We start from the raw sequence: 27,468 nt of genomic DNA, 5'->3' as shown, positions 1-27,468 counted from the left end.
CTCTCAGGGCAGCCACTAGATTTTTGGAGTACATCATTACAGCAGTAGACACGAGAGCTTCCTCGTGTCAATTCTCAGTGATTAGCATTGCTACATGGTATAATGGGAAAAAAGTAATTTCAAGCCAAAATTCAAAAAAGTAATTTCTAGTTAAACTAAAAGCCCGAGGAAGCAGCGGAAGAGCGGGGATACATATTAACTTACTGGCCCACCTAAACCAAAAAGTGCATCATACACAGCATAAATCCATACATCCTGCTTCTGCAATGATCATAATGTATTTTACATCCTCTCTTCCAAACACTGATTAAATCTGAAAGCTCCATCCAAAGGTTTCTCTCTCCTCTATGATATCTTTTATGGCTTTAATTCCTTTTGTTCGCTCGATGCGGCTGCCGTCTCATCTAAACACTGGTTTCTCTAATTGGCCCTGTGTAGAGGGAGGGACCGAGCCTTCCTTTGCTGTTCTGTGCTCATCTGGAGTTTATTTATTTAGGTCTGGGCGTGTTGCTTGATAGTTATCCACATGTTCACAGATCACCAGCCAATAGGGGAAGGGAGACATCACGGTCCATTAAGTGCTTAATGAGAGATCACAGATGAATTAAGGTATTTTCTCAGGATTTACTTTTTTTCTGTCCATCATAATGGCATATGATAGTAGATACACTTGATATCCTTTAAAGCGTTGCTGCACTGCTGAGAGATGAGGTACAAACCCATTCTGCACAGATTATCTGGTGTTGTGAGTACTTTACAGATCCAGCCTTAAATCTCCTGTACTGCTTCCAGACTCATCGCGGCTACCCCAATAATTTCAGACATGTCTGATGTTTCGGAGTTAAAATCTGCTTGATTATGTTTTCTGAGCAGGATCACACAAGCACGAGTCAACGAGGAGAGGGAGGTGTTGCCAAGCAATGGTAAACATTCTTGCCCTTGAGGCTAGCGTTAGCTAGCGTACCGCCATTGACAGATATTAAAACTGACAGTTAAAATCTCACCTCCTGTTCTCGCTGAAGAGCGAACACGTCTCTTCAACCATTTGCTCATCCAGACTCGTTTAGCCTTCTGCTTTTGTTTTTCTCACTACAAAACATGGCTACAGCAAGTTGTTGCACCACGTCAGTCTCTATTTTGTTTACATCTGCTGCCCCATGAGATCATGCGAGATCAGGTGAGGTGGTGCATTGCTGCCTCTGGCACGATAATAATAATAGTAATAGTATCCTGTGGTGTGTGATGTGCTGTTATTTTCACATCTTGCATTGTGCGCATGTTTGAGATTAGAGATTAGGATTTTAAAGACCTTGTCTGTGCCTGTCTTAAGTCTGTGGAAAGAAATATTTCTACCACACCTTTTTCCTCTGATCCCTTGTTTTTTCTTGTAAATACTGCATAGATTTACCTTTTCAGGCCTCTTAATTTACCATCAACCTGAGAAGCAAAATTTACTCTTAATTTTCATTTTAAGGGGTCGCAAGCCAGACCAGCGGCAACAAGTGGGTTAAAGAGGAGGCCTTCGATTACAAAAGTATTTGTACAGAAAAACGTGGTGTGTTATTAGTTCTGTACCTAACTTGACACAGCCAGCAGGGGACCCTGCATGGAGCCACCAGCAAAGTCTGTCCAGCTGCATTGGTTTACAATGCATAAACAGGTGCTGTGCATTCAGCCATGTTTATTCACAGAGCACACTAGTATTTCCGATACGTCTCACTCGCAATAGTCTTTAATTTAGGACATGGAATCAAGGTTTCCTTTGAAATGCAGCTTTGGAATTGTGCCAGTGTCATCTCATGCTGCTTAATTCCCTGTTTCACGTTCTCAGATAATGACAGGATTTTGTATTGACTGTCGAAACTGCTCTTATTTCAGCTCTTGTTTCATTACATGGCGTTGGCGTGTGTTCAATAGGTCGCTACACAAGTTTGATTCATGATTGTTCCCCACTGCTTGTTATTAGTGCAGCATCAAAGCTAGACTTGGTAAACACATTTGCATTTTAATGACTGATATAGATTGTTCTCCTGCTCAATACCACCATCAACCCACAACCCACCCCTGCTTGCATTTAGTCTAGTCAAAAACATCTACCAAACACACGTCTTAAGTCACACACAGTACGGTAAGTGAAAATTAGAATGCAGATGCAGTGCGCACAATCACAGAAGACTGCTTTGTTTTGAAGAGGTTGCATAGTCGACTATCAACTCTGCAAGGTTTCAGGTGACAGCAGGCCAAGAATTAAAAAAAGTGTGGATACGGTAATTAAGAAAATAACTGGTTTAATGTGTCCACATTGTGGAATGGTGCAGATAATGTTAATGAAGAAAGATTGGGCGGTTGAAAATGATATCTCAGAGCACAAATGGATGTCATCTGGGCCGCAATCAGCCAATGGCCAGTGAGTATTTGAGGAAGCAGATCATTTCTGTGTCCCAGCTCTCGTTTTCTAACTGTGCCACCTGCAGAGGATGATGCTACCCATTAAGGAGAGTTTGTCTCTGTGGGCATGTAATCTGATGCAAATTGGAGCAACAGACTGCCAAATGAGTGCAGTGATGGTGCTGCGGAGCGGTTGTAGCAGGTAACGCAGCCAAGCTAACGTTACCTGTAGTGCTGAGGTGTGCTTGTGTGTTGTGCAGATACCTGTCTTGATAAAGATTCTGTGAAACTGATGAGTCCCCGCATTGATCTTCGTGTCTTTTAATGCCACTTGCCAAGAAACACTGTACACTGCGGCATGGAGTGGAGGTTGTGTTTGCAGTGGAGGTGCTCAGACCTCAGTGTTTGGCTTTTTCACCACTATCACTGTCAACAAGTGCCCAAAGCCAGTGCTTCTCTAAATATGTGCTCAGAGAGCAGTCTGTGAAAGCCCCTTCCTTGAGGTGCAAAGCAAAAAGACAAAACAGTAAGTTTAATGTCTATTTACTCTGCAGTAACATGCCTTTCTTCTCCTTTCTACCCTGCTTTCACCCACTCGTCTTTGTTCATGTTATGATAATATTCATGTCTGCACTATTTCCAAAGGGAGAATAATTTATGTATCAGAGTGGAGATAATGTGGTCAAATGTTTTCCTCGGCGCTCCGCTCACCGTTGAGGTCCCGTTCTTGGGTGTGCACAAAGCCTCCAAAACCTTTTTGCTATGCCACCCATCGACAGCCAAATCTAGCCAATAACAATGATTTTTTACGGATGGTGCCATGTTTCTGTGGAGAAAAGAAAATATAATTGGCTGAAGAAAGTGAAGTTTAAATGCGGGGGCTCTTGTTTCAATAAAAGAATGGCTTTTTTTATATTACTGACAGTACCGTTGTCACTTCACAATAGTAGACAGGCTGGAGGCTCTAATTTATCTGTTTCTTTGTGTTTTCCTCCCCACAGTAGAAGGGGAAGGAGGCTGTAACAGGGCCCAGCTCCACAGGGGAGAGTTGTGTTTAGTGGTGGCATTGATTTTATAAAAGGTTGCGCAGTGGGGAGGCTAGGTAGGCCTGTCAACCTTAGCTCTCACCAAAGCACATCACACCGTCAAGCTAATTGTGCCCCCTCTGTAATCCCAAAACCCAAAAAAGGACACAGTATGCAAACATATGTCCGCATATCCTCCCTTATTAACGCGTGACTCTTATCTTTTCTCTGAAAAAGGGAAAGTGTTGCTAGCACCCCATAAACATTGTGTTCCTGTTCCTTTCTTATGTTAAAATCAGCTGTCAGGTGGGCAGTGCTCAGTTACATGCATGTTTTTTCCCCATTTTTCACCTCCCAGCATCAGTCGACGGATACAGTGTTTTGCAATTAGATGCACACCATGGAGGGCACTTACAAATACAAGTGAGGAAGACGGATTGACAGTTTTGTGTACTTTGATTCGCAGTCAGTTGTGTGCTCTGCTGGTCCATTCACAGGAGGACTGAGGAGGTAATGGGACAGAGAGAGCAGAAGGAAAAAGAGAGGGTCAGAGAGATGAAGACAAGAAGGGAGAGGAAAGACTCGGGAGGAAGGAGATGAACTGACAATGAACGAGCTTTTATTTTTACAGTTTGGAGGACACACATATAGCCAGAGGCAGTTCATCAGCTGTTTGCCAGCGCTCTCGCCCCCATCTTCTTCTCTCTTCAGAGGGATTCTTGTCAGGGTCAGGTGCAGGAGGTAAACTAACATGGACACAAAACATCCACCGCCGCTCCTTTGAACTTACAACCAGGACTGCTGAACTTTCATTCGACGCTCTCTGTTTTAGCTCAGTCACAGTCAGCGAAAACTTTCATCACGTTTCAACACACATTTGCAGAGATTGAGGAGAAAAGCCCTGCATGGTGTCGCTGCAGCTCGTGGTGCTTTTTTGCGAGGTAATGCCTCAAGAATGTGTGCGTCATTTGCGCCTCCCGTGGCTGTTTATATTTATGTGTGTGCATAAACATGTGTGGCAAACACACGGAAGACAGCTGCTACACACATCTATTATTCCACAAATAAATGGATTGTAAGTGCCAGTTTTCTGTCACTCATTAGGCACTAATCATTGGCAAATCCACTTGCCTTCTAGCGAGTACATCTCACTGTACCCAGCCCCCCCCCCCCCCCCCCCCTTTCTGCACCGTGACACCAAGCTTTTTTTTTTTGATTGGCGAGTCACACAAAGCTCCGCCTGCTGAGCCACATGACAAAAAAACTCTTGGGGAGATCATTTTATCTTACTCTTGATTGCCAGATAATTATCAGTTAATTATTTAGAGCCTTAAATTAATTTGCTAAAAATAGTCTCTGTGCCTCTGCGTTGCCAATGGAGACGGCTCCATTATTCCTCCCTCCCCGGTCTGCACGGCTCCCTCTCGAGCTCCCCGTCTTTGACAGCTACTTCTGCCACTCATGTCTGACTGTAATCTAATAAAAGGGGAGGTTGTCCTTTTGCTTTTAAAGCAGCCCAGTTTAAGTCTAATGCTGCAGCACCGAGGCATGTTGTGTTTGTCATGCCTCTCACTGCCAGCTGTGTAAGCCGGGCGCAGTTTACGGCATGTCAGTCAGGCACTTCAGTCCAGCGATGGGAAACTGAACGTATGATTAAAGCTAGGTCCACCTTCAGTTTAACCTCTCAGGCCTCGAGTTCAGATTTACCAGGCAAACTATGCTTCATAGCATCCACTATCTTCTGACCTTGCGAGTGGTTTTGTCCACCAGTAACTTTACAGCACTCTTTAGTGGATAGCACCTTCTTTTCACTTCTAACTTCACTCTTTGGACACTTCATTAGGCTGAAAGTGTTCTGAACAAAGAAATGTGCTGTAAGTGGTCTTATAATGGGATTCATTGGCTTAAAGAATCGAAATTTACCCACCCAGCCCCCACTTTTTTTCCCCTTTCTCTCTGCATGCACACACACACACACACACATGCGTGCGCACACAAACAGACGCACACTGAAGCGAGGGCCAAACAGGCTGACCTGCTGAATGGGTTTGTGCTGCGGTAATGATAAGGCTATTGAATGGAGCTGTACTCTGTCATGCTAGCTGCTGGGCCAGTGGTCTTACTGAAGGAATCTGATCAATATACAGTCTCTCTCTTTCTCTCTCTCTCTCTCTCTGACTGTCTCCTTTCCAACCCATCTTTTATCACTCCTGCCACCATTCTTTCTTCATCTCAACCTTTTGGCACTGAAGCAGGGCTGCTTAAAGCGCTAAAAACCCAACCATCTGCATTGCTGCTGTTTTTTTCTTGGCAATTGAAAGCTACCAGTATCAGTAAATATGAGCTGTTGCCCTAAATGGTCTTACCCTGATGAAAAGGTTGATTTTCATATTTTCAGTAAATAAGTGGACTGATTGAGACATTGATTTTCATTTCATTTGAGCATTTTAATGACTTTTGTGTAAAACCTCGCTGGTGGACCTTGCCAGGTGTCAGATTTCTCCCTTTCTCACACACATGCTATACTCACACACACACATATCCAATTGATTTGAATAAATCAGTCTTTGTTGTGGGTTGTGGAAATAATATTTTCCACATCCAGCAGCTAACCCTTGCTCCCATACCCATATTAGAACAAAGCTTGATTTTATTGTTATTTACAGTGTATCAATGTAATTTACATAATATCCAGGAATAGTATAGTCTGTGTTCTGTTCATTGTGCAGCGCAGACTGAAACAGTCCGGCATTAAAGCAGGAGATTCCACTGACATTTAAAGCATTCGCCAGCAGTCCAGAGGCAAACATCAAAGGCAGCCCAACATGATGTCCATTTGCAAACCGCACTGCCTGTCTTGATTACTGGTCTGCTCAGAAGGCGTGCATTAAGTGGCCACCTAAGAGGTCCCATTTCCAGCTTTATGCACAGTGATCACACAAAGAAGATGTAATCTGGACATGGTGTGAGCAAACCTGGGTTAAATAGCACTTTCCCTTCATTTGTTTAAAGCTGCTGTGAGCAGCAGATTGTATAGAAAATGTTGACCGCTTCATGGTGATTCAGGCAGTTTTCATTTGTCAGTTAAAGAGAAGTGTTTTGTGCTAATTTGCTTTTTTGTTGAGCATTCATTTGCATTGTTTTCAAAGCAAACCAATAGAGAGAGAAAGGGAAAATTGTCATTGCAAGCCTTATTTGAAGATCGTGTGCACAATGTGTCTGCTTGACTGCATTTTAATGACTAGTGAATATAAGTAAGAGTAGCTGCATATTAGTGAGTGACTGGAGACACAGGAGCTCCACAGATGTTTGCCTTTAAAATGCAGCAGCAGGTTAGTGCCGTGTATTTGTGTGCTTTACATTTGCTTATCATGCCCTTTACACCAAAGACTCAAACAATGCGGTCTGATCTGACAGTTAAAAACTCAAATAGATCAAATAACACCAGCTAAGAATTGCTAATGCGCACATTAACGTCTTCACAGGAAGTAAAGAATACAATCCATACAATACAGTGATTTGACCATGGCATCCATATAACACAGATAAGTACAGTATGACTATAATATGCCTATGGTAGTTATGATCTGGTGGACAGCAGGCTGGACAATGAGTGTGCGTGTCTGTGTGAGAGTGAGTTTGCAAAAGGCTTGTTAGAGCCAGATAAAGACAGTTAAAACAAATAGGCAGAGAGACAGAAACACAGCACGAAACAAAAAGTACAGACCAGCAATCGTGATTCATCACTGTCATCGTTGCATAGAAGCACACAGACATGGCATGTGCAAGGAAAGAAGTCTATACTGTACGTCCCACACATTCTTTGTACTCCCTCCGCAGCAAAGCCAGACAAGTCTTTTAAATTGATCATACTGCAAGGAAATATCTAACTTTCCTCCACCATTGGAGGCTAGGAGCATAGTGCATTGGTATTATAATATATTATCTGGGAATAAGGTGAGCTAGGTCAGAAAGTGGGACAGAGTAAATGAGACACAATGCAGCATCAATGGCAGCAACTGTGTCTGGTTCTACAGCAAGCTGTGCTGATGTAAAACAATGTTGTGTGTTATTTCAGATTTCAAAGATGTGCAGTTGCTGCATGTAAACAAGACCATATACTTCAGCTGATGTGTGATTATGAGATGAAAAGATTGCATTTATTTTCCCAGCAGGTTTAACCAGCTCTGTTTGTGCTGAGGGAAAGAAGGTGCTGGTTGGATTCATTGAGGACAAATAAATGAGCGTGTAACACTGGGTATCGCTGGCATCGCAAAGATTAATTATTAAAGATTTTCCACATAATGAATAGTGAAACATGCTATATTGTGTAAAAGCTGTCCGATTGGATTTTGTGCGGATGTTAAGTTGTGCGGTGTTGTTAACATGCTCGCTTTTGTCTATTCAATGACACGCGTGATGCCCGTGCATATCCAGTACTTCTCTTCAAGGGGCATCTCTGCAGTCATTGTAATTTAGAGGTCGGGACTGATGCTTTTACCGATTAGATCAGCGTCAATAGAAGCGAGAGACTTGACCTTTTACAGTTTGACAAGAATGAACATTGTAAACACAGTGGATTTGCATTGTCATGTTTCCAGTCGGTGAAAATTGCACAGAGAAGCACACGCCGCGGGCATCGATGTGACATGAGATTGCTTTGGATGAGGATGAAAGGACGACAGCCACCATAAAAGGTTATCAAAGTAAAAAAAAATGTGTGTCTGCGTGTGTGTGTTTGCCACTAATCTCAATGTTGCCGTGTCCTGTTCACATACTCTCCATCACCGGCGCCATTATAGTGGACACCAAATTATTTTTTCCTGCACTCTCTCCCCCTTTTTTAATAGCCTATCCATGATTCAACAGGTCATTCCCATGGACCTAATCCCCTCATATCTAATTTATATAGTCCCTTTTCCGTTATCAGATGTAGTCATTACACCCACCAGTCTCCCCCTCCTCACTGGGTTGTTCCAACACCAGCTGGGTGCTGTAGTGAAGAGCTTTGAATGCTTAAGCAGAAGCAACCTTCCTCTCTACACGTATAAATATTTCAGGGACAGACGGGCAGAATAAATTGACAGTGAAATTGACATCAAATCTGGCTTTTAATTTCAAGAGAAAAATGATGTAGGAGCTGAAGGGGAGATGATGGAGAGGAGTGTGGGGAGAAGAAAGGTCATGACCCCCGTGTCAAAGTGGTAATATTATTCACACAGCCTCTGATGTGTGGAAAATACATCCCTCACACTTGTTAAATACATATGCATATGCTGTCCATGTATTTCATATGCACTGCTGTACACTCTCTGTATAGTATATATGTGTGTATATGCATGCAACAAGATAGATAAGGAAAATAAATGCATGAAAATCTTAAAGATTCTGACTGCAACGTGACCTAAAGAGGCATGTGAGGCTTTGAGGAGTCACTGAGAGCTCTGAAGGTTAAGAGTTGAAGGCAGAGTCTGATCACTGCAGCGGCACACTGAAGTATTACATTAATTACATTTCATGAGGAGAAGGGAGATGGCATCGAATAATCACCACCCTGTTGGCACCTTCTGTAATCCAACAGTGAGACGGAGAGGGAGGCGGGGGGAAAAGAGATACAGTTTGTGTGCGCGCCTGTGAGTGTGTGCGCGTGTGTCCGCCCGCATGTGTGCAGCGACAAAGATGGATCAACGGGATAGAGTTTCATGATGGCACACCGTTGATTTTCATCCAAGGTGTTGTTTTGATTACTTTGGACAAAGTCCAGCAATTTTCAGAGAGCATTGTTTCACTAAGGCATTCAGCTTGGTACAGATTTAATTATTTTCACCATGTGAAATGAACCTGACTGGAATCCTTTATTCTTGTGCACAACAAACAGGCTCCCATTTCACATGAGCTGAGATTGAAGGGGCCTAAAACTCATTCTCTTGTTCTTTTTTCATATTTTAGTATTAAGTCATTTGTCCATCCAGAGAGCTGTATAATCAGTTAGCAAATGCAGGTTGGCTGTCTTGCTCAAAGACACTAAACAGCCACTGCTGCTGTAAAGGGCTAATTCTACAGCTTTTCTCATCAGCCACAGTTGCAGCAGGACTCTTGGAACGACGGTGTTGGCCGGTCTGCCGTTCACTCAGTCTGTCCCACCACTTTGATCCAGAGTGAAATATCTCAACAAATATTGGATGAATGGCAGTGGGATTTGGAGCAGACATTCATGTTTCCCACAAAATATGGTTCAAACATTGATGGTTCCCAGATGGTCTACTCTAATGACTTTGGTGATTCTTTGCCTTATCTTTAGCGCCACTGTGAGGTTGACAATCTTGCGTTGAGGTCAGATGTCTTCAGCTGGATTGCCTTGATTTTTGGCATTTGTCATCCCCAGATAATGAACTGCGATAACTCTGGTGATGTCCTGAATCTTTAAATCTAATTTGCAAATTAGTAAATGTTGGCATGCTAAATTTCAAATTTTCATTGTGGCAATGTTAGCTTGCTAGCATTAGCATTTTGCTCAAAGCACCCCTCTGGCTAACTACACTGTTGGTTTGATAGAGTATATTCACTGAGTACATTCAGAGATGTGACTGTGATTTATGCCCTTAAAGATTCAGTATACTGCCTCCTCTCAATTTCCCCCCCTCCTCTCACACACTTCCCTCTTCCCCTCATCCACCTCAGCATCAGGTCACATCCCAATTTCCCACAGCTGGCTGCTCTGCTAATTCCCTCTGAGAGGCCTGGTGTCTCTGCCACGGCCTAACTCGGGACGCTGTCAGCCTCTTTCCTGCTCACCCTACGGACCTTCCTCTGCTTCTATCAGCACACACAACAGAATGTCCTGCCCTCCTCACTTAGGAACCTGACATACAGTGTGCAGAGGAATACTATAATGCCACTTCTTGTCTAATGGGGATAAACCTAACAGCACAGCCGTAATGAAGCTTTGCCTTTGTCTTTCTTATTCTCATTTTTTCCATTCTTGTTCTTGTTGATAAAGCAATGCTAGCAAAAGAAAGCGAGCTTTTTAAATAAAAGAAGCAGACAGCCAACACAAAGAATTTTAGATTTATTATAGAAAAATAAAGCTGCTGTTGCATCCATACATACTTTGAGTAGCCAGAATTACTTTTTCTATCTAATATTCTGTGTTCTCTCACCCTCACTCGGTGCCCTGCCACTGCACTCCATTCCTTCATCCCTTTCTCATCCTGCTCTCGCTCTCAACATGATGTGTTGTGTCCAGTCAGTGGGCAGCTTTGGTGTAATTTGGCCCACAGGGGCTGTTGGCAGTGGGTGTGGGGATAAAGGGAGCAGGGATGGTGGGGTTTGGAGAAAAGCAGGCTTAGTGTGGGGCCTTGGATGGAGGGGCCAGCAAGCACAGGAAAAGCATTAAATAAACATTAATGCAACTAGGTTACAGGAGATTTATTAAGGAGGCTTTTTGGGCCCCCACTGTAGGGTTTTATGCAGCACTTTAATAACTCTCTCATGCGCACAGGTAAACAAACCAGGTAATTTATTGCCATCCTCATAGGTGGCCATTGTGAAGACTGTTTTAACTTTATTTTGGCTTCTAAATGGATTTTTTTTCCTCCTGTTTCTCTCTTTTTTTGTTATCGTGAAATTGAATGGAGTCTGGCTCCAAAACAGCTTTTTTTTTCAACATCTGGGGTAAGTCTGACTTGGATATGATTTTGATGTCACTTTGTGGTGTTAAAAATGAGCGCCCTTAATCGCAGCTTACTGATGTCAAATGTACCCTCTCTGGCACGTCAAACACACAGATAAAAAGTGACTGATTAAACACAGTAATGAGGACACTGTGGCAGGACAAAGAACTAATTCTAGATTTTTACAAGGACAGGGTGGGTTTTGGCAACAACAGGAGATTTGAGAGCGACAATTATAAAAACATGAACCAGCAGAGTAGCGCCGTTGACATCGCATTTCACATCTGACGTTGTCTTTGTAAATCAGCGCTGTCAGATGTGACGCTGTCAGACACTGGAGTTGTGTAAGCCAAGCCTTAGTGTGATATGTTAAGCGAGCTATAATTGTTTATTCTACAGTTGTGCCAGCTTCGGCTATTGAAATACTCCCATTCCCATGCAGAAATTCAAGAAAGATAAGGCACGGAGCTATAAAATGCCCGTATTTGCAAAATTGAGCATCCTAATCTGATCATTAGCATAAAATCCAGTAAGCACTCAACAGATATCCACATTTGCAACACTGAGCCCTCCAGCCTTGGAGCAATTGTCTTGCTCTGCGTTGGTGAGGTTCAGCGCTCAGGAAGTGCAGGCGGTAGCACATCTCTGAGGACGGCTAGAGGAGGAGAGCAGAGACTTGCAAACAGAGTCAGGGCGACCAAAGGCTGCGTGATGCTTTACCTTGAGACCCATCGCCTCTGCTCCCTGCTCTGCTCCAAGCCCAAGTGATGTGAATACCAGACACGGCTCAGACAGCGCACTTCTGAAAGTTCACTCTGAGCAGGAGAGAAGGAAGCGGGTTCTTGTTTGAGCGAGAGAATTTAATGGAGAGAATATCAAGGGGAAATGTAGAAAGAGAATTATAAAGGGAATGTGTTTGAAAGAGACAGCGGTGGACGGGAAGAAAGGAGAGAGGAATAGAAAAAAGGTTTATCTTTGCAGAAGGAGAGACAATAAAGGCTACAACGACTGTGAGAAAGTAAGGGAAAGAAAAGAGAAACAGACAACCTGACAGAGAGACACCAACTGGGTGTGTGCACCTCTACTATACATATATAAATGCATATGTGTGTGTTCATGTGCGTGTTCATTCTTTGTCTGTATGTGTGTTTGATGAAGGCTCTGCCGTACCGGTTGTGTTGCTGCAGGATAATGTGTGTCAGGCTCCATCAATATGACATGTCTTTGATGTGGAAATACAAGGAGCAAAAGCCCAGCCAGCCTCAGTCCAGTCCCCAGCGGGACACATCCACCACTGTGCGTGTGCATACATGTGTATTTGAGTCTGTGTGCGTGTGTGAGAGAGACTGGGGGGGGGGGGGGGGGGGGGGGGGGATTGTAGGGGGGCACAAGCCACAACAAGCAGCAAAAGTAACCACTGCCTCAGTGTTTTTTAACCCGGGAGGCAACAGTTGTGGCCTGAACGTTTCCTGAGCTGAAGGCGCTGTGAACTCTGCTGCAGAGTCAAATCAATATTGTATCTAAATGCTGTTAATAAGCAGAATAATATCAACATGTCTTCTGCTGCTGAATTGACACATTAATATTTGGCTTGCTTTTTTTTTTGGCATGAACCTGTTGCCGATCCCTGTTTCCTGTCTTCTGTGCAGCGTTATAAATATGTATGCTTTTCATGATTTTCTAATTATCATTTTATCCTTTGGAGTCCATTTTCCATTCCAACCAATTAGGCATTGTTGCGAGGGGGTGTTTTAAATGAAGCTCAGCCTCGCACTCGAAGCTGACTGACTGGAGCGGTATTTTTGGGTGAAGCGCTGAGGTTCAGTTTCACTAATAAATGACACCACCATATGGAGTTGTTCACGGTAGATTGGTCCCTGGAAGGGGATTTTTCTTTACAGGAATCGTTTTAAGTCTTAACCAGACAAATACAAGTCCAATACAGTACAAATCTGTCAGGAGTTTGGATGTTGAAAAGATATCTTTACTTGGCGAAGTTTTACTTTTGCATCTATCCGTCGGGCCCCTGAGTTTTCACACACAAGTGGAGTGAGGGGGAGGTGGACAAAAGAAGAGATGAAGGCAGTTTGACAGAAGCAAGGGGGATAAATCAGGTCCAGGCAGACAAGGAGATAGAGACAGGCAAGAGGAAAGACAGAAAGATGAGTCCATCCAACGGGCCTGTGTGTGGGCTTGCTGCTAACCTGGACTCTGCCATCGATGCTGTGTTTTGGTAAACACTAGCTTGCAGGGAGGTGATCCAAGCAGCCTACCCTGTCAGTGCTGTTATTCCCCCTCAGCTACACAAAGGCCCTTCGCACACATACAGGCTTACATGTGAGCGTATGTATAGTAAGAGCACAAATGCATCACACCCGTACAGGCACATGCGAATGTTTTCTTTATATACACATGGAAATAGAGTGCCAGGGGAGATGGAGCAATCCCTGGACCTCAACATGGACGTCTACCAAGATGACAGAACAAACAAACAAACAATACATAAATGGCATTGTAGAAAAACAGTGGCTTCATTTGATGATGACAAACTGCTAACAAAGCACCAAATCTGTTGGCCCCAACAGTCACAGGCCGCATGCAGTACCACCAGTCGTCGTATGTTGCCAAGGCGACTGCATATGAGCACTAATTGCTTATAACTGTACCCGTGATGCAGACTAGAAGCCGCTGCTTTAGTACGTAAAAATGGCAAAATGGGAGCAAAGTCTGAATCTTTATTTTTGACAATAACTGCAACAGCTTACCGATCATTATGAATTGGAGAATATGTCAGAATCAGTTTCACAGATCAGTTTGACAGCATGTGGAGGAACAGGTGCTCAGTCTGATTCAGGATTATTGTTACACCTTTAATGTCTGGCATGCACAGCCCTTTGCTCAGCAGCCATTCGGAATAGACAGCACAGTAGCAGTGACCAGTTCATGCGCTTTATTCATTGAAATTATAAATTATATTTACACAGAACTCAAGTATTACATAAAGTATTAACATAAAACTCTTCAAGCAAAACTGTACAATTAGTACAATTTGAGTTTTATTCTGTTGGTCTGGTCCTCAGTTCTACATGTTACGAGTACACTGTGCTCACCAAACTAAGCTGTAAAAAAGTAGCGGCATTATTAACGTGGCAAGAAAGGTGAGCACATGTTGCAACATGTTGTAAACAAACCCGGAGATCAGTCAAACGACTTTGTTGGAGGAGGCGAGTGGCAACAAAGACTCAAGATTTTCTGGTCCAATAAGGAAGTATTCATGACATTAGAGGTGTGCTCCCTTTCACTTTGGCTGGAATAAAGTGGAAGCTAATCTGGGAAGACCTTTGGCTAGTTTTTAACCTTTCTGATAATATGACTGCTCCCCTTTGTTGCTCCGTTGGACATGCTTTTAGAAAGTGTGTGTATGTTGTGTGAAGTTGGTGAGTCTTGGAGTGTCCAAGCGCAGTCTCCATGAGGTCAGTGGCTGCTGTGATAATGCTTAACTGATGCCGGCTGTCAATAGCTATTCACCAGGAGAAAAGTGCTCCGCCTGTTCAGTAAATTACACCGTGCGACGTGAGCTGTGAGGTTCAAAACAACCTGACCCCACTGTTGTTGGGAGAAACAATAGAACAATGACTGCAATCAGCTTTTCCAGCAACCATCTGTGTCATGCTGCTGACTACAAAACACCTTTCCATTACTCCAGGGCTGCAGCTATTAGCTCACCATGCCATTGACTCCAAAGTGAGTTGGAGAGGTTATTGTAATGGCACATTAGATTGTCCCTGACCCTTCTTTATCCAGTGTTTTGTTTTGCTGACCTTGACATGGGTGGGCTTTTTGAATGCTATAAAGCTTCTGAAGTGATCATTTCTCACAATGGCTTGTTTTTTCACAGAACGTATTTGCGAGGTGTCATTATATTGCTGATTACAGTAGCTTTTAAATGTTTTTTTTTCTTTTCAGTGTCTGTGTGTGTGACATGTTTGTTTCATGTTTCCCTTGACTCTGAACCGCTCACGGCTTCTGCAAGCATGCCCGGGAGCAGTACGAAAAGCTCTCCACGATGCATAAGAACATGCAGAAGCTCTACGAGAACATCGGCAGCTACTTTGCCTTTGACCCCCACGCGGTCAGCGTGGAGGATTTCTTCGGAGAACTGGCCAACTTCCGCATGCTCTTCATGGTGAGTATGGAGTTTATGCTTTGCTCGCATGTTCATGAAAAGTCTTGTGTTTACTGTTCATTCAAAGCAGACACGCACAGACTAACAGAAGCCACCACCCACACATCCACATTCTTATGCACACACTTCGCCTTGCTTACACACATCGGGTGTCACTGAACACCTAACGTGTAAGGAATGAGAGCAGATTTTGTGTAAACATGCAGACATTTTTATCAAACTTTCAAAACCTGCGCAAACATGGCAGTGTTATACTTAACTTTTATGGATAATAACAGCTTTTTACTAAATCCTCCCCGCCTGGTAAAAATATAGACATCTTTCAAACCCCACAACTCCTAACTCTGGCTTTCTGTAAAAATGTTCCCCCATGCTTTCAAGCCGAAATAACCCCAGTGACGTCACTGTGACCATCAGGGTTGACTTCTCAGATCTGACAGATCTCCTCCAGAGCCACAGAGGACATTACACAGCTGTAATCAGGGAGTGAGGTCAGAAACGTTCCCCTCCCAGTCAGCTTATCAGATCAAGATTTGAGATTTGACTTCTGGTGGTGATTTCACTTTCCTCATCATAAAAAAATGCCAGAAAGTTTGAGGTTTGGGAGAGTGCAGCATGTTTTCTTCCACATATTTCGCTCTTTGTATTCCCTCGGTTGGCCCTGACATGCTTTTCAATCTTTCTTTTAAGTCCTTGCACTGTTCTCTGCAAGAATGTAACCGCAGCTCACCTGCTGTGTGATTTCCTTCCACATGTCATGTTTTAGTGGGTCATAATGCCACTGTGTCTGCTGAAGATTTCTTTTCCTGTATCACTGACATAACCTCTTTTTTGGCACCGAAGTTTTCACTTTCTTCAATGCCGTCTTAGTCTGGGAGGTTTTGAATATAGGTCTGCCCCCCTCACCAATATATAATCATATATGAACATAAATAAACAATGAAAATGTCCATATCTGCTTACAGGCACATAATAGTCTGTTGCAAAGCTTTTATTAAATGTTTATATAGTGCTTATATGTGCTGAACACTGCTTTGGTACCTTTACTCTGGATAATATGGGTCAAATCAGCATGCTGGATCTGGCATGTGAGTAGATATCGTATGCAAATATAATCCCAAGAATTCACAAATCAGACCCTGGATGCACATGGAATACTGTACTTTATACTATATGAACTATGGCTGGAATGCATCTTTTCCACGTACATGCGCTGTACTGTAAACACAAATGTGAAACAAACATGCATTTATCTCAGTGTGAGACGCTTTTTTTTTTTTTTTTTTGAAACAGTAGATACTTGTGAAGTCTTTCTTCCTACCAGCACCGACTTGGGAGCTGCAAGAACAAGTTATAAAACAGATTAGAATATATTATTTGAAAGTAGAAATGCTGAGAATAGGAGAATGTATAATGTCAGTGTCTTACTGATAGAGGAGGCTCGGGCAAGCTTCTTAACCTATTAAATATAGTGTCATTAGCTTGCGGCTGCTTGTGTGTATGCGCGTGCATGTGATGTCACTGCAGGGTATTGCAGATCTTGCTGGATTTTGTTGGGGGGTAATGAGTCTAGAGATGAGGTTAGGATTTTCAAGCTTAAAGTAGATGAAATTGCATTTAAATTTCCACCTGAGAGTTTCAAATTGTTTTGTGTGCAGCTGGAAAAAAGCTTGTGTAATACGTGCAATATTTGCTTCTACTAAGCTTACAATTATGGGGTGAGTTCACTCCACGAAAAGAAAATATTCCTAGATTTTATTCCATATTTTGACCCAAAACATGATAATATAGTTACGTTTTCGTGTAAATTCCCACCTTAATAGTGGAGAGAGCAGACGCAGGTAAGAGGAATTTACTGCTGAGGTAAATATGAATTTACGAGAAGTAAACTAAAAATTCCATAATTCAGCTTCTTGCTGGCTATAGGAAATGTGGTTTCTGCGAGCAGCGACAAAAGCAAGCAGGGAGAAGCAGAGGAGCTGTTAAAGATGTAATATTAATGCAATATTATCTTCTCAGAACAAAGCACGGATTCCTGTTTTTCCTGAGTAGACAAATCTGTTAAGCACCCACTCAAGCGTCTTTGCTTTCCCACCGTATGCAGTCGATCCATCCCTCCTGCCACCGCGCCCCCCAGAAATTCCCAGTGTCAGGATGATGACATGGTGTCCAGGAGGCATGCTCTCAGTCCTCACAAGCCATTAATGTGAATGACAAAGTCCCCTTGTCTGGATCCTTCTCCCCTCTTTACTCTGATCCCCATCTGAAACCAGCTTTTCATTCCCGCTGATCAAAGTGCACCAGCACACAACACAACGCTCCCTCAAGGATTCCAGAGTTGCATATCTCTAAAAGAGGCATCCACCCAAGAAAATAAATTATTCTCTCAAGCAAATAGCTGCATATGAATATTTTATTACTGATTTAAACTTTCCTGCCATGGATGAGGGGAGGGAAGTGAGTGGGATAAAGTGTTGTGGTGTGGTTGAAATAGGGGGGCTGGTTATAAGTTAATGTATTCATATAAAAACAATCCTTTAATCACCATATTCTTCAGATATTATTTATAGTTTTTGGCTCTTCAGTCTGCTGACAGAAAGGCTAATCCCATCTGCTTGCAGAGCACAAGGAATCAATGCTTGTTTCTACTTGAATGTTGTTTTTATTTTCTTACCCTGTGAAAACAACTGAGCTAGCTCCTTCGCAGCTTCCTCCTCAGCTTTTCCTGTCAGCGAAGGATTTTCGGGGCGTTATTTATCTTTGACAGAGTCGACCCACATTAACCACTACTGATTTGTTCCAAATGGCAAATCTAATGAACACGATGACGTCTTGGCAGCTAATAATTCAAAAGAAGGCCACTGAATTTAACTTCTTGATATGCCTCGTGTGCCTCAGACTTTTATTTCAATATTGAGACATTGAGTTGTTTGACTCAGACAAAAAACATCTTCGCCAACTTCCTTCTGTTGCTTTGCCCTGTGTGATGCATTCACAGCACAAAGCATCCGCAGTATTAAAGAATTCCATTGCAATACAGTCACCCTAAATTGCTTTTACTAAAAAGCAAGGGCTTAATGCACCCGACCGACATGAGGCATTTGAGTAAACGCATTGACAGACAGTCCTTACAGAACTGAATGTAACTGATAAGAGAATCCATTAACTCTATTTTCCTTCTGTTTCATTCTCTTTCCCTCCCTCACTCCCATCCCATTCTCTCTTTTTTTTCCCTCTCTGTTGCCAATGAAATCTTATTTGATTTCAGCACATGGAGTCAGTATTCGAAGAGTCCAACAATTTGTTAATTTAATGCTGCAGCCATATTCTGAAATAGAGTATGAGTGAAATGCAATCGCAGGGTCTGTCTGTGTAATCCTGACCAGGAGCATGGGGGATGAGGATTTTTCCATTAATGAGTTATCAAAGCGCAGCAGATGGCCTGGGATGAGCTAACAGTCTTCTTTGTTAATTGAGTGACTTTCTAATAAGACCAAAAGACCCAGGCCGGGTTCGCAAAATAGCAAGATAGAGCATCTATTAGATTAGAATGATGATTTGTGTGTGTGTTTGTGTTTGTGTTTGTGTGTGTGGGTGGGTGCATCCGTCCACTTTTGAGCCCATTTGATGTTTCTAAAGCTTGCTAATTCCTTCGCAATATGACAATAATTATCATAATCATGCTGATAATGCTGAAGGCGATGCTCTGACAGTGCCACTCTCTCCACCTTCCTGCTGAATCACTGTCACGCTTCCCCACTGTTTTACTTACAGTAGCGTGACACAGTCGTAAAAATCATTGCGCCACATTTTGGAGGTCACCGATCAATATGGGAATACATCCATACTACGGAGCAGAAGTCTCGCAATCTGTATCCTATAACTTCTTGAAGCCATTTTCCCCCACACGTCGTGGCACACAGTGTAACAGATGGCTAATAAACACATTTGCTGCTTAAAGCCCAGGCGCTGTAGCGTTTGTAAAATTCAAATGAGATATAGCAGTGACACTCTCTGTGTGAGATCACTGGTGCAACTGAGCAGTTGGAAATACTCATTGCTCCCTCACTGGACTGGCAAACTTGTATGCATGGGAGGGGAGCCATGCTGTGAGAGATGTATTGTGTTGTGCAGGGTCAAGGAAGAACAGCAAACACATTCCATGAATTATTGAAAGAACAGACCTGGAAAGGGAAAATGCTGCCTGGCTCTTGTTGGTAGATTGGACCTGTGAGTTGCACAGCATTCATTTTTCCAGCCAGGTATTGATGGAGGAGTACTTCTAATTTCCATCTTAGACACACCGCAGAGCGTGACTGTGACACACACTCACTTCGTCTCGTGTCCTCAATGAGCCTGAAATCAAGAATGTGCGGCGTCAGTAGTGTTGCTGACAAGCTCAGGTATTATGAGGCACTTATCAATAGTCAGTGTATTACCTACAGTAGATGGAGGGCCGCTGTAGGAAGCTAAGCAATGTGCTGCTGTTTGACAGTGGCAGCAGCAACAAAAAAATCAATATCAGTTGAAGTGAGCACGATATTTAGAATATTTTCATGAATTTACCTTTCCGTCAGACGGCCTTTTCTGACAGTAAACTGTTGGATGGCTCTCTGCTAAACCACCAGACTCCTTCGACAGAAACTGTAATTTCACCTTGCAGAATATCGGTTAGTTTATTTTTGTAATTGTGGGACTTTGGTGTTTTATACTGTTAGTTCTGAGCTAAGCTAAACAGTGTTACACAAACAAACTAACCAGAAAAAGAGACCAGAAACTCCCATGTTATGCAAGGTGAAATCACTGTTTTTGTCAGAGGAGTCTTGTGGCTTTGAAGATGGATATAACGGCTTCAGTTCCCTGTTGGAAAGGGCTGTCTGACTGCAAGGTAAAGCAAGCAAAATATTCTAAATATGGCCTTCACTTCAACGGATATTGATTTTTTTAGGTGGCTAAAATACATTTTGGTGCTGACCCTGTCCACAGCAGTACATTGCTTATCTTCAGTGCCGGTACTCCCGTCTGCTTCTCCAAACTGGGGATACAAACACAGTTTGTTTTGTCTTTTTGGGAAGACTCTAAATTTGCATACCTCTCTGGGCAATATGCATAAAGTACCTGCACCACAACTTCCTCCTTTACACCAGAGGGGTTCAGGGCGCAGAGCCAGTCATAAACATGACCTCTGGACTGCAGGGTTTCAATGTTTTATTTGAGGATTTTTAGTTAGGATCAAGGCCAGGAAGGATGGTCTATCACGGGAGATAATCACAGGGGAAAAATCTTTTGACCTTTAAGGTTAGTTTGAAGTGCTGCTCTGCACTGCTGATGTGAGTCTTTTTACTGTAACTTTTCTTTCTTGTTATTTTTCTCCTTTTTTCGGAAGCTGTGTGACTCTGTTTAACCTGCATGGTCTTAATCTTTATTTATTTTGTTGAAGATCTTTTTAAATTAGATTATTATAATAATAACACATTATACTTATAAAGCACTTTTCAGGACACTCAAAGACACTTACATTTTGTTGCAAAGTCCCTGTTGTGCCTTACTGCTTTACAGTAATTGGAAGCCATTAGTAAAATCGTTTTCTCTCCTCTCCTCAACTTTTCTTAAAGCAAAAACATCAGCCTCAGTAACTAACTGTATTAATAATACAACTACGTGTTTTCACCAGGCTGGACTCACATATGTCAGACACTTAAGCAATTCCTCTTCACTGAAGAAAGCCATTAGATGTGGTTAAAATCTCTAGGAAAGCTATAAGTGATCGCTGTGTTTAATCCACTCCACTCAAATTAAATAGTATTTAATTATTATTGTAATTGTATACAGTACAGTACTCCATGTACATCCAGGTGTCCCTGTCAGAGGGATTTGATGTAAATTATACATTTATACATTGTTTCCCTCCATTAGAAGATCAAAGGTTCATCTGAATGAATAATTAAGCTCTCATTTGGTGGCACCACAACTGTAGAGATCTTCGCCGACAGAAAGGCGGGTAAGTGTGGTTGAACATGAGGGCCAAAAATAACTTGTTTCCATGGTCACCTGAAATCAGATTGTAAATATTATACTTTGATCCTGAGTAGGTGAGAGTTCTCGAGTTCGTCTTGAGCACTCTCACGAGATGCATGGATTTTTTCTAAAAATATTTTCCTACATTGTTGGAATTCATAGGGAACATTCGAGAGGAACCTTTTGTCTCGTGTTCCGATGAGACTTGGTTCCCTGCAACACGTCTCAGGAGGACTGTTTATCTCTTGTATGTCCTCCTACAGTACACAGAGTTGGCACGAAAATGAGACAACCTGATACAATCGGTTGTTGCCAATGGCACAATGTGGGCCGTCAAAGAGAATGGCAAAGGGAAAAATAAGAGATCAGTGAAAACATATTTGTTGCTATGGTAATTAGTAGTGCTGTGTGATTAGAGCAACATAATTACGTTGCATAATCATGTTTACAGTCAGAATTAGTTGTTTGTTTAAAATAAGTTTCGCCGGCAGGATTTTATTTGTAATCTGCATAATTTATCTCCCAACTTGTGCCGTAGATGTTGAGCGATGCAGTGATATTACTTCCAAAATGAGCCCTGTCAGCGCGCGAGGACGGAGATCAGTTTGAGCCGCCGTCACTTAGAACCAAATGCACGACTTAACTGTTTCATCACTGCGTACGCCGCGCAGCCCTCGTCCGCCCTCATTCAAAACAGCAGCAAAGTGCACACAGTCGATAGCCCTTATAGAGTGTAGCTGTATCGTTTACACAACCTTGATGCGGTGATAAAATGTAAGTTGATTTTTTTGAGTGTTCATTGACTTGGAGGAGCTGACGAAGCAAAACATCTCCTCCGACATTTTCATAATGCACATAATACAAAAACATCCCAACTTGACTTCTCCATTGCCTCCCTCTCTGCCTCTGTCTGTCTATCTCTCATTGCCCTTGTCATCCAACAAGGAGACAGAGACAATAAGGGCTTGTGTCCTTGGACATGGAGCAAAGCTCTACTATTGACTGGCATGATGAGCTGCTCTTTCCTTGTTCCTTCCCCACAATCCCTGTAATCCCTCTGTCTTAGCTGCCAACACGACGCACGCATCAGGACCACAGGGGCATTAGATGGGCGCGCTACTGTCGCCACTTATTATATCAGTGCACAGACAGGGCCATGCCTTCGCTTACCACCACACACATATATGCATACATAAAGGGGGGAACACCACAGATGAGCAGAAGGCGCAAAGGATGCCCGTGGACTCCAGAACAGCCACACCAGACCTCTCACACACGTAGACCAACACCTTTGATGGGTCCTGTCAAGGACTGCACCACAGGCCTGGGATGAGAGAACATGCTGTTGTCTCCAAAGGTCACACGGTTGCATCTTACTCTCTGCTGGCGCTAGAACAAACTGACACATTTGTAAAGGCTGAATCCGTACCGTTGATTATCTCTCTTTCTGAGACTCCTTCCTGACATTTCAGCTGGTCACGAAGGAGGAGGAGGAGGATGATATCTCTCTCCCTCCTCAGAGACTGACAATATGAGGGAGCCATTGCATGAGAAAGGCATGGCAGCAGTGTGCCAGAGGAAATACACCAGCATGGTGCATATGTGTCATGATCATCTAGCCTTTTTTATGCATGTATAAAGTGTCATATTGATGTTTTATTGACAGTGAATCAGCGCTGTGCATTATTGGAAATATGTAAAGCAGTGCAGAAGCCTTACAGACAAATATGCTTGTATTAAAAAGCCCATACACAAGGCATGATGTATTGTTTATTCCAGCAGCTTATCTCTAACTATCAAACCCTCTCTGAATAAGAATTTGCTGATGGCATGCTGCTGCTTCTGAACACTATACAGTAGGGAAGACACTAGAAGAGTGGTGGTGGCAGGAGCCAGATTCTGATTTTATCTTTTTGTGTGTGTGTGTGTGTGTGTGTGTGTGTGTGTGTGTGTGTGTGTGTGTGTGTGTGTGTGTGTGTGTGTGTGTGTGTGTGTGCGTGCCTCATCAGGAAGCAGTGAAGGAGAACCACAAGAAGAGGGAGATGGAGGAGAAGATCAAGAGAGCCAAGCTGGCGAAGGAGAAAGCAGAGCGCGAGAAGCAGGAGCGCCAGCAGAAGAAGAAGCAGCTGATTGACATGAACAAAGGTATGCCACTTCTCCCCGCGCCACCACAGAGACAGAGACGGGGAGGCAGGTGGGGAGTTGGGAGGAGGAGAACAGGAGGGTGGAGAGGGGGGTTTCATGGAATTGTGCTTCACACAGATTTGAACTCTGAAGGATGAGGATAATGTGCAGGGGCGGGGGTGGAGGCCTTGTTTTCAGCTGTGAGGGAATCTTACTCCCGTCGCCGATGCACTGCCACCAAACAACACACAGATTCATCTGCTTTTAGCTTGTTTCTGCTTCCCGTGGTGCACTTTGCTCTCAACATTTAACACTTTTAAAGTAATAAATGTCATAATTCAGCCGTGGAGCCAGTTGTTGGGAAGCAGTAATGAATACACACACAGACTGAGGCTTCACAGAACTGGTCACATGTAAAGACAGGAAGCAGAGGTCGACTTATGAACGAGGCAGGAAGTTGCTCTGTAGGTTCCACTTCAACACGATCATGCTGTTGCTGCTCGGCCGTCACTGGTCATGTGCAAGCAATACGACAGAAAATGATTATTCCTCCAGCCTGAGACTGCTTGCGGGCAGCGTGCTATATTTACTGTTGTGAATCACTGGAATTACTCCTTTGTCCTGCAGCGATGCCAGTAAACCGTGTATTGATTAGTGCAAGTTGCAGTTGTTCAGACATGAAAAATTAGAGCGACAGAGCTGGATGCCTGTGTCTAGTTATGCCAATGACATTGTGAAGGAATTTCAAGCCTGAAGGGGCTTTGCGAGCAGTCAGTGTGGTCTTTTGTCCATTTTTTTGACAAACAGACTGGGATTTCCACAATTCACCAGCTTCTAAATGTCAGCGCCAGCCAAGGACCTCTCTGTAGCTCAGCCACATTGGGAAATGTGACAAGACAGTCTTCAGCATGCCACAAACTCTCCAAGATAATTGATGCATGCTACAGTTTTTTTTTTCCTTTTTTTTCCCCTGAGCAGCGACCTCTTTGAAAGCTTCACTTTTAATAATCCAACATGGCTGAGCTGAACTAGGCTGTCTACTCCTCTCTCCCATTCTGGCTAACCAGATGGAGACGGGTAGAGAACTAGGTATGATATTAAATATTTCTGCCAGTGCAGATTTTGATCTCGCTCTCTGAATGCCATGATATGACTTGCATGAATAAAACATGAGGATGACATGGGCAGCGTCGCCTGCAGCCTTGGAGATAGTGGGGATTGTCCTCCACACCATCACCTAGCTCGTCGGACTGTCGCGATCACGGTGACCTTGGCGGTTATGAAATACACACTTTTAAACTGAAGATGTGCTGAAGCCAGGCTGCTTTTTCCCCTCAAGGTTCCTGCCTGCATTGACGACACATTTTCATTAAACCCTGAATGGTTCCTTTTTGTGTACTAACTTTCCTCTGTGTGAAATGTAATCAGAGAAAGGACAATCAAATGCGGAGCTCTTTAAATGGATCCTGTGAATGGAAATGAATTTGAGCCAGACGCAGGTTGGAGGTTACAGCGGCTTGATATTTCACTCTCTCAGTTTCTGTTTAAGCTGTTTGGTTGAAACACACATAGCAGGATATTCAGTGTTTTCTTGTTGCACATCTTTCTTTCTCTCTGCCTCTACTCCTCTCCAGTTGACAGCCTTGGCTTGAGAGTCTTGGTTCTTCTCTCCCATTCTCTTCTAAAATTCTATGTGTGCTTCAGATATTTGAAGAGTTGGTTATTTGAGGAGACTTTTCACATCAATATTTCATGCTGAGCATCAGTCGTGTTTTCTGTGAAGGTTGATGAAAAGAAGGTAGTGTACTGCACAAAGAGGCTTTTTTAATACCTCTTACCATTAATTAATCATGTCCAAACATTTTAAACATCAGTTTAGCATTTTTAAAGGTTAGATGCTGATTGAAGCACTGCAGTAGATCCCTAGTTTGATATAGCTGTTATTGTCCTCATTATTATAACCTTGATCATAGATAGATAGATAGATAGATAGATAGATAGATAGATAGATAGATAGATAGATAGATAGATAGATAGATAGATAGATAGATAGATAGATAGATGGATGGATGGATGGATGGATGGATGGATGGATGGACGGATAGTACATGTTTATGTTTACAAATCCATAAGCATGAACAGATGGAGCAAACATATGGGCATTGTATTATGAGAATTAAATACAGGTCAATATTTGATCTGTTTTATGGATTTGCTGATTTGCTCATTTTCTTGCTTGAAAGACTGTTTGACGGATCATACTATTGTGTTTAATGCAATTTCAAGAGGCTATTTTTGAGGAGGGATAGATTTGATGTCATTTCACAAATTGCAACCTAATCCTCTTTGCTTGCAAATGATTAACAATGAAATGCATATTTAATGAGAGTTTAATTCATTTAGCTTTTGCCAGGATGGCACCAGGGTGGGTGGGGGAGGGGAAGCAGACAAATGCTTTCAGGAAACTGATCTGGAAAAAAAAAAAAATCATTTTTCTCCCTTTTCCCAGTTGATAAAACTTGAGATTATACCCTCTGCAAGTGCACGGACATGTACACTTCTTCAACAAGCATGATTGATGGATGAGACAAGTGCAGAGCTGAACGTGTTTTCCTTGTGAAGTATTAGAAATCCTAATGTAGGAAATTGCTTATGAAATCATTACCCGGTCACCCCATTTGTTTTAATTTGCTCTAAGTGGATTTCCATATTCTCTTGAACTGACCAGATGTTCAACATTTACTAAATCACTTTCCTTCCCTGGAAATAACTGTTGAACACTGTAGAATAAACCCAAACTAATGCCTCTGTCTAAAACAGAGGAAGACGGTTCATCACAGCAGGATATTTTTTATTGCAGCGCATGAAACGATGTCACCAGCAGCATGCTGAGTGTGTCAAGAGCCGGAGCCTGGTAGAGCATCTGGAGTTTGTTTCTCTGAGGCATTTGTGAAGAGTACCAGGCCCCTCTGGCCGCCTGCTCGGCTGGCATCACTGGGGTCAGTGCCCCCGTCTGGGGCAAGTGTCTGCACCCACATGTCAACTGCGTACCCCAGTCAAATCCACTAAGCTTTGAACGGAGCCGGAAAGCGCACATGCCGCTTTGAGCTCAATGCAGCTTGGCATAAGGCACAAAGGAATAAACAAACAAGCCGGACAAAAAAAGCTATTTGAACATTTTATTTAGTCCAGGCATTTCTCCCAGGTACCTCAGAGAAATAGTGAATAACTTTGTACTTAACATGTTGTGAGGGTCAACTTATCTCAGACCTACTTTATACAGTGCACTTCTCAGTATGTGAATAGTAGTTTGTGAAGCAGCCTGCCTCTCCATATGATCCTCTGAAAAACATTTTTATTGCCAACCTGAGGAATATCACGTTTAGAAGCATATTGGTTGTAGCCTGACTTTTACAACACCTTTTATGGGTGTAGCAACTGTCTGCTGTCCTACTCCACTACACACATTAAATGTAACCCAAATGGACTCATTTGGTATTGGATGAAATAATCTTCTTAACTAATCTAAGGTCTGAAAATAAAATTGAGCAGAAAACAAACTTTTTGTACAATCAATTATTAAAATTGTCCTAGGCTGTATTATTAAAACCATAAAAACACATGCGGAGGCTCCACAGATGCTGTTTTTATGATTAAGTTTTACCTGCAAAGTGATCATTTTTTACTGTGTGAATTAGAGCTCACTCAGCCGCTTCAGTCCATTCGTGCAACAGCTTGCAGACGCCAGCAGAATGCAGACCTGTGCCGCAGGTTGCTCTGTGGGAATATTATAGCATAAAAATAGGTTTTGTCAAGGTGTTTGCGTTAATCAAACTATTGAACACACATTGTTATCACCTTAAATGTAGTTATCCTTGTTCACACAGCAGCTGTATGTCGCGTCTGCCTCATGTTTAAAAATGACTGAGCCCGTTCGTAGAAAAGCAGGTTTCATTATGTTAAACGTCTCAAAAGGACAAAGGCAAATATATTAAACCAAACGTCCAATAATTCAGAAGCCTGCTTTCAACATATGGCATATTGTTCATTCTAA

General features: G+C 42.8%; 1 protein-coding gene across 8 annotated transcripts in view; it reads left to right on the top strand.

Moving 5' to 3' along the window:
- Positions 1 to 27,468, top strand: part of diaph2 (diaphanous-related formin 2) — a 377,012-nt gene that overhangs the window by 296,720 nt on the left and 52,824 nt on the right. For all 8 annotated transcript variants that reach the window (XM_070962307.1, XM_070962304.1, XM_070962305.1 and 5 more), the window contains 2 exons: positions 15,108 to 15,272; positions 23,300 to 23,435. In XM_070962307.1, the coding sequence (XP_070818408.1) occupies positions 15,108 to 15,272; positions 23,300 to 23,435 (301 nt within the window). The remainder of the gene's footprint in view (positions 1 to 15,107; positions 15,273 to 23,299; positions 23,436 to 27,468) is intronic.

This window comes from Chaetodon trifascialis, chromosome 5 (genome assembly GCF_039877785.1).
Source record: "Chaetodon trifascialis isolate fChaTrf1 chromosome 5, fChaTrf1.hap1, whole genome shotgun sequence".
Classification (NCBI taxonomy): domain Eukaryota; kingdom Metazoa; phylum Chordata; class Actinopteri; order Chaetodontiformes; family Chaetodontidae; genus Chaetodon; species Chaetodon trifascialis.
The sequence above is the reverse complement of the archived record's forward strand: the minus strand, read 5'-3'. Positions and strand labels throughout refer to the sequence as shown.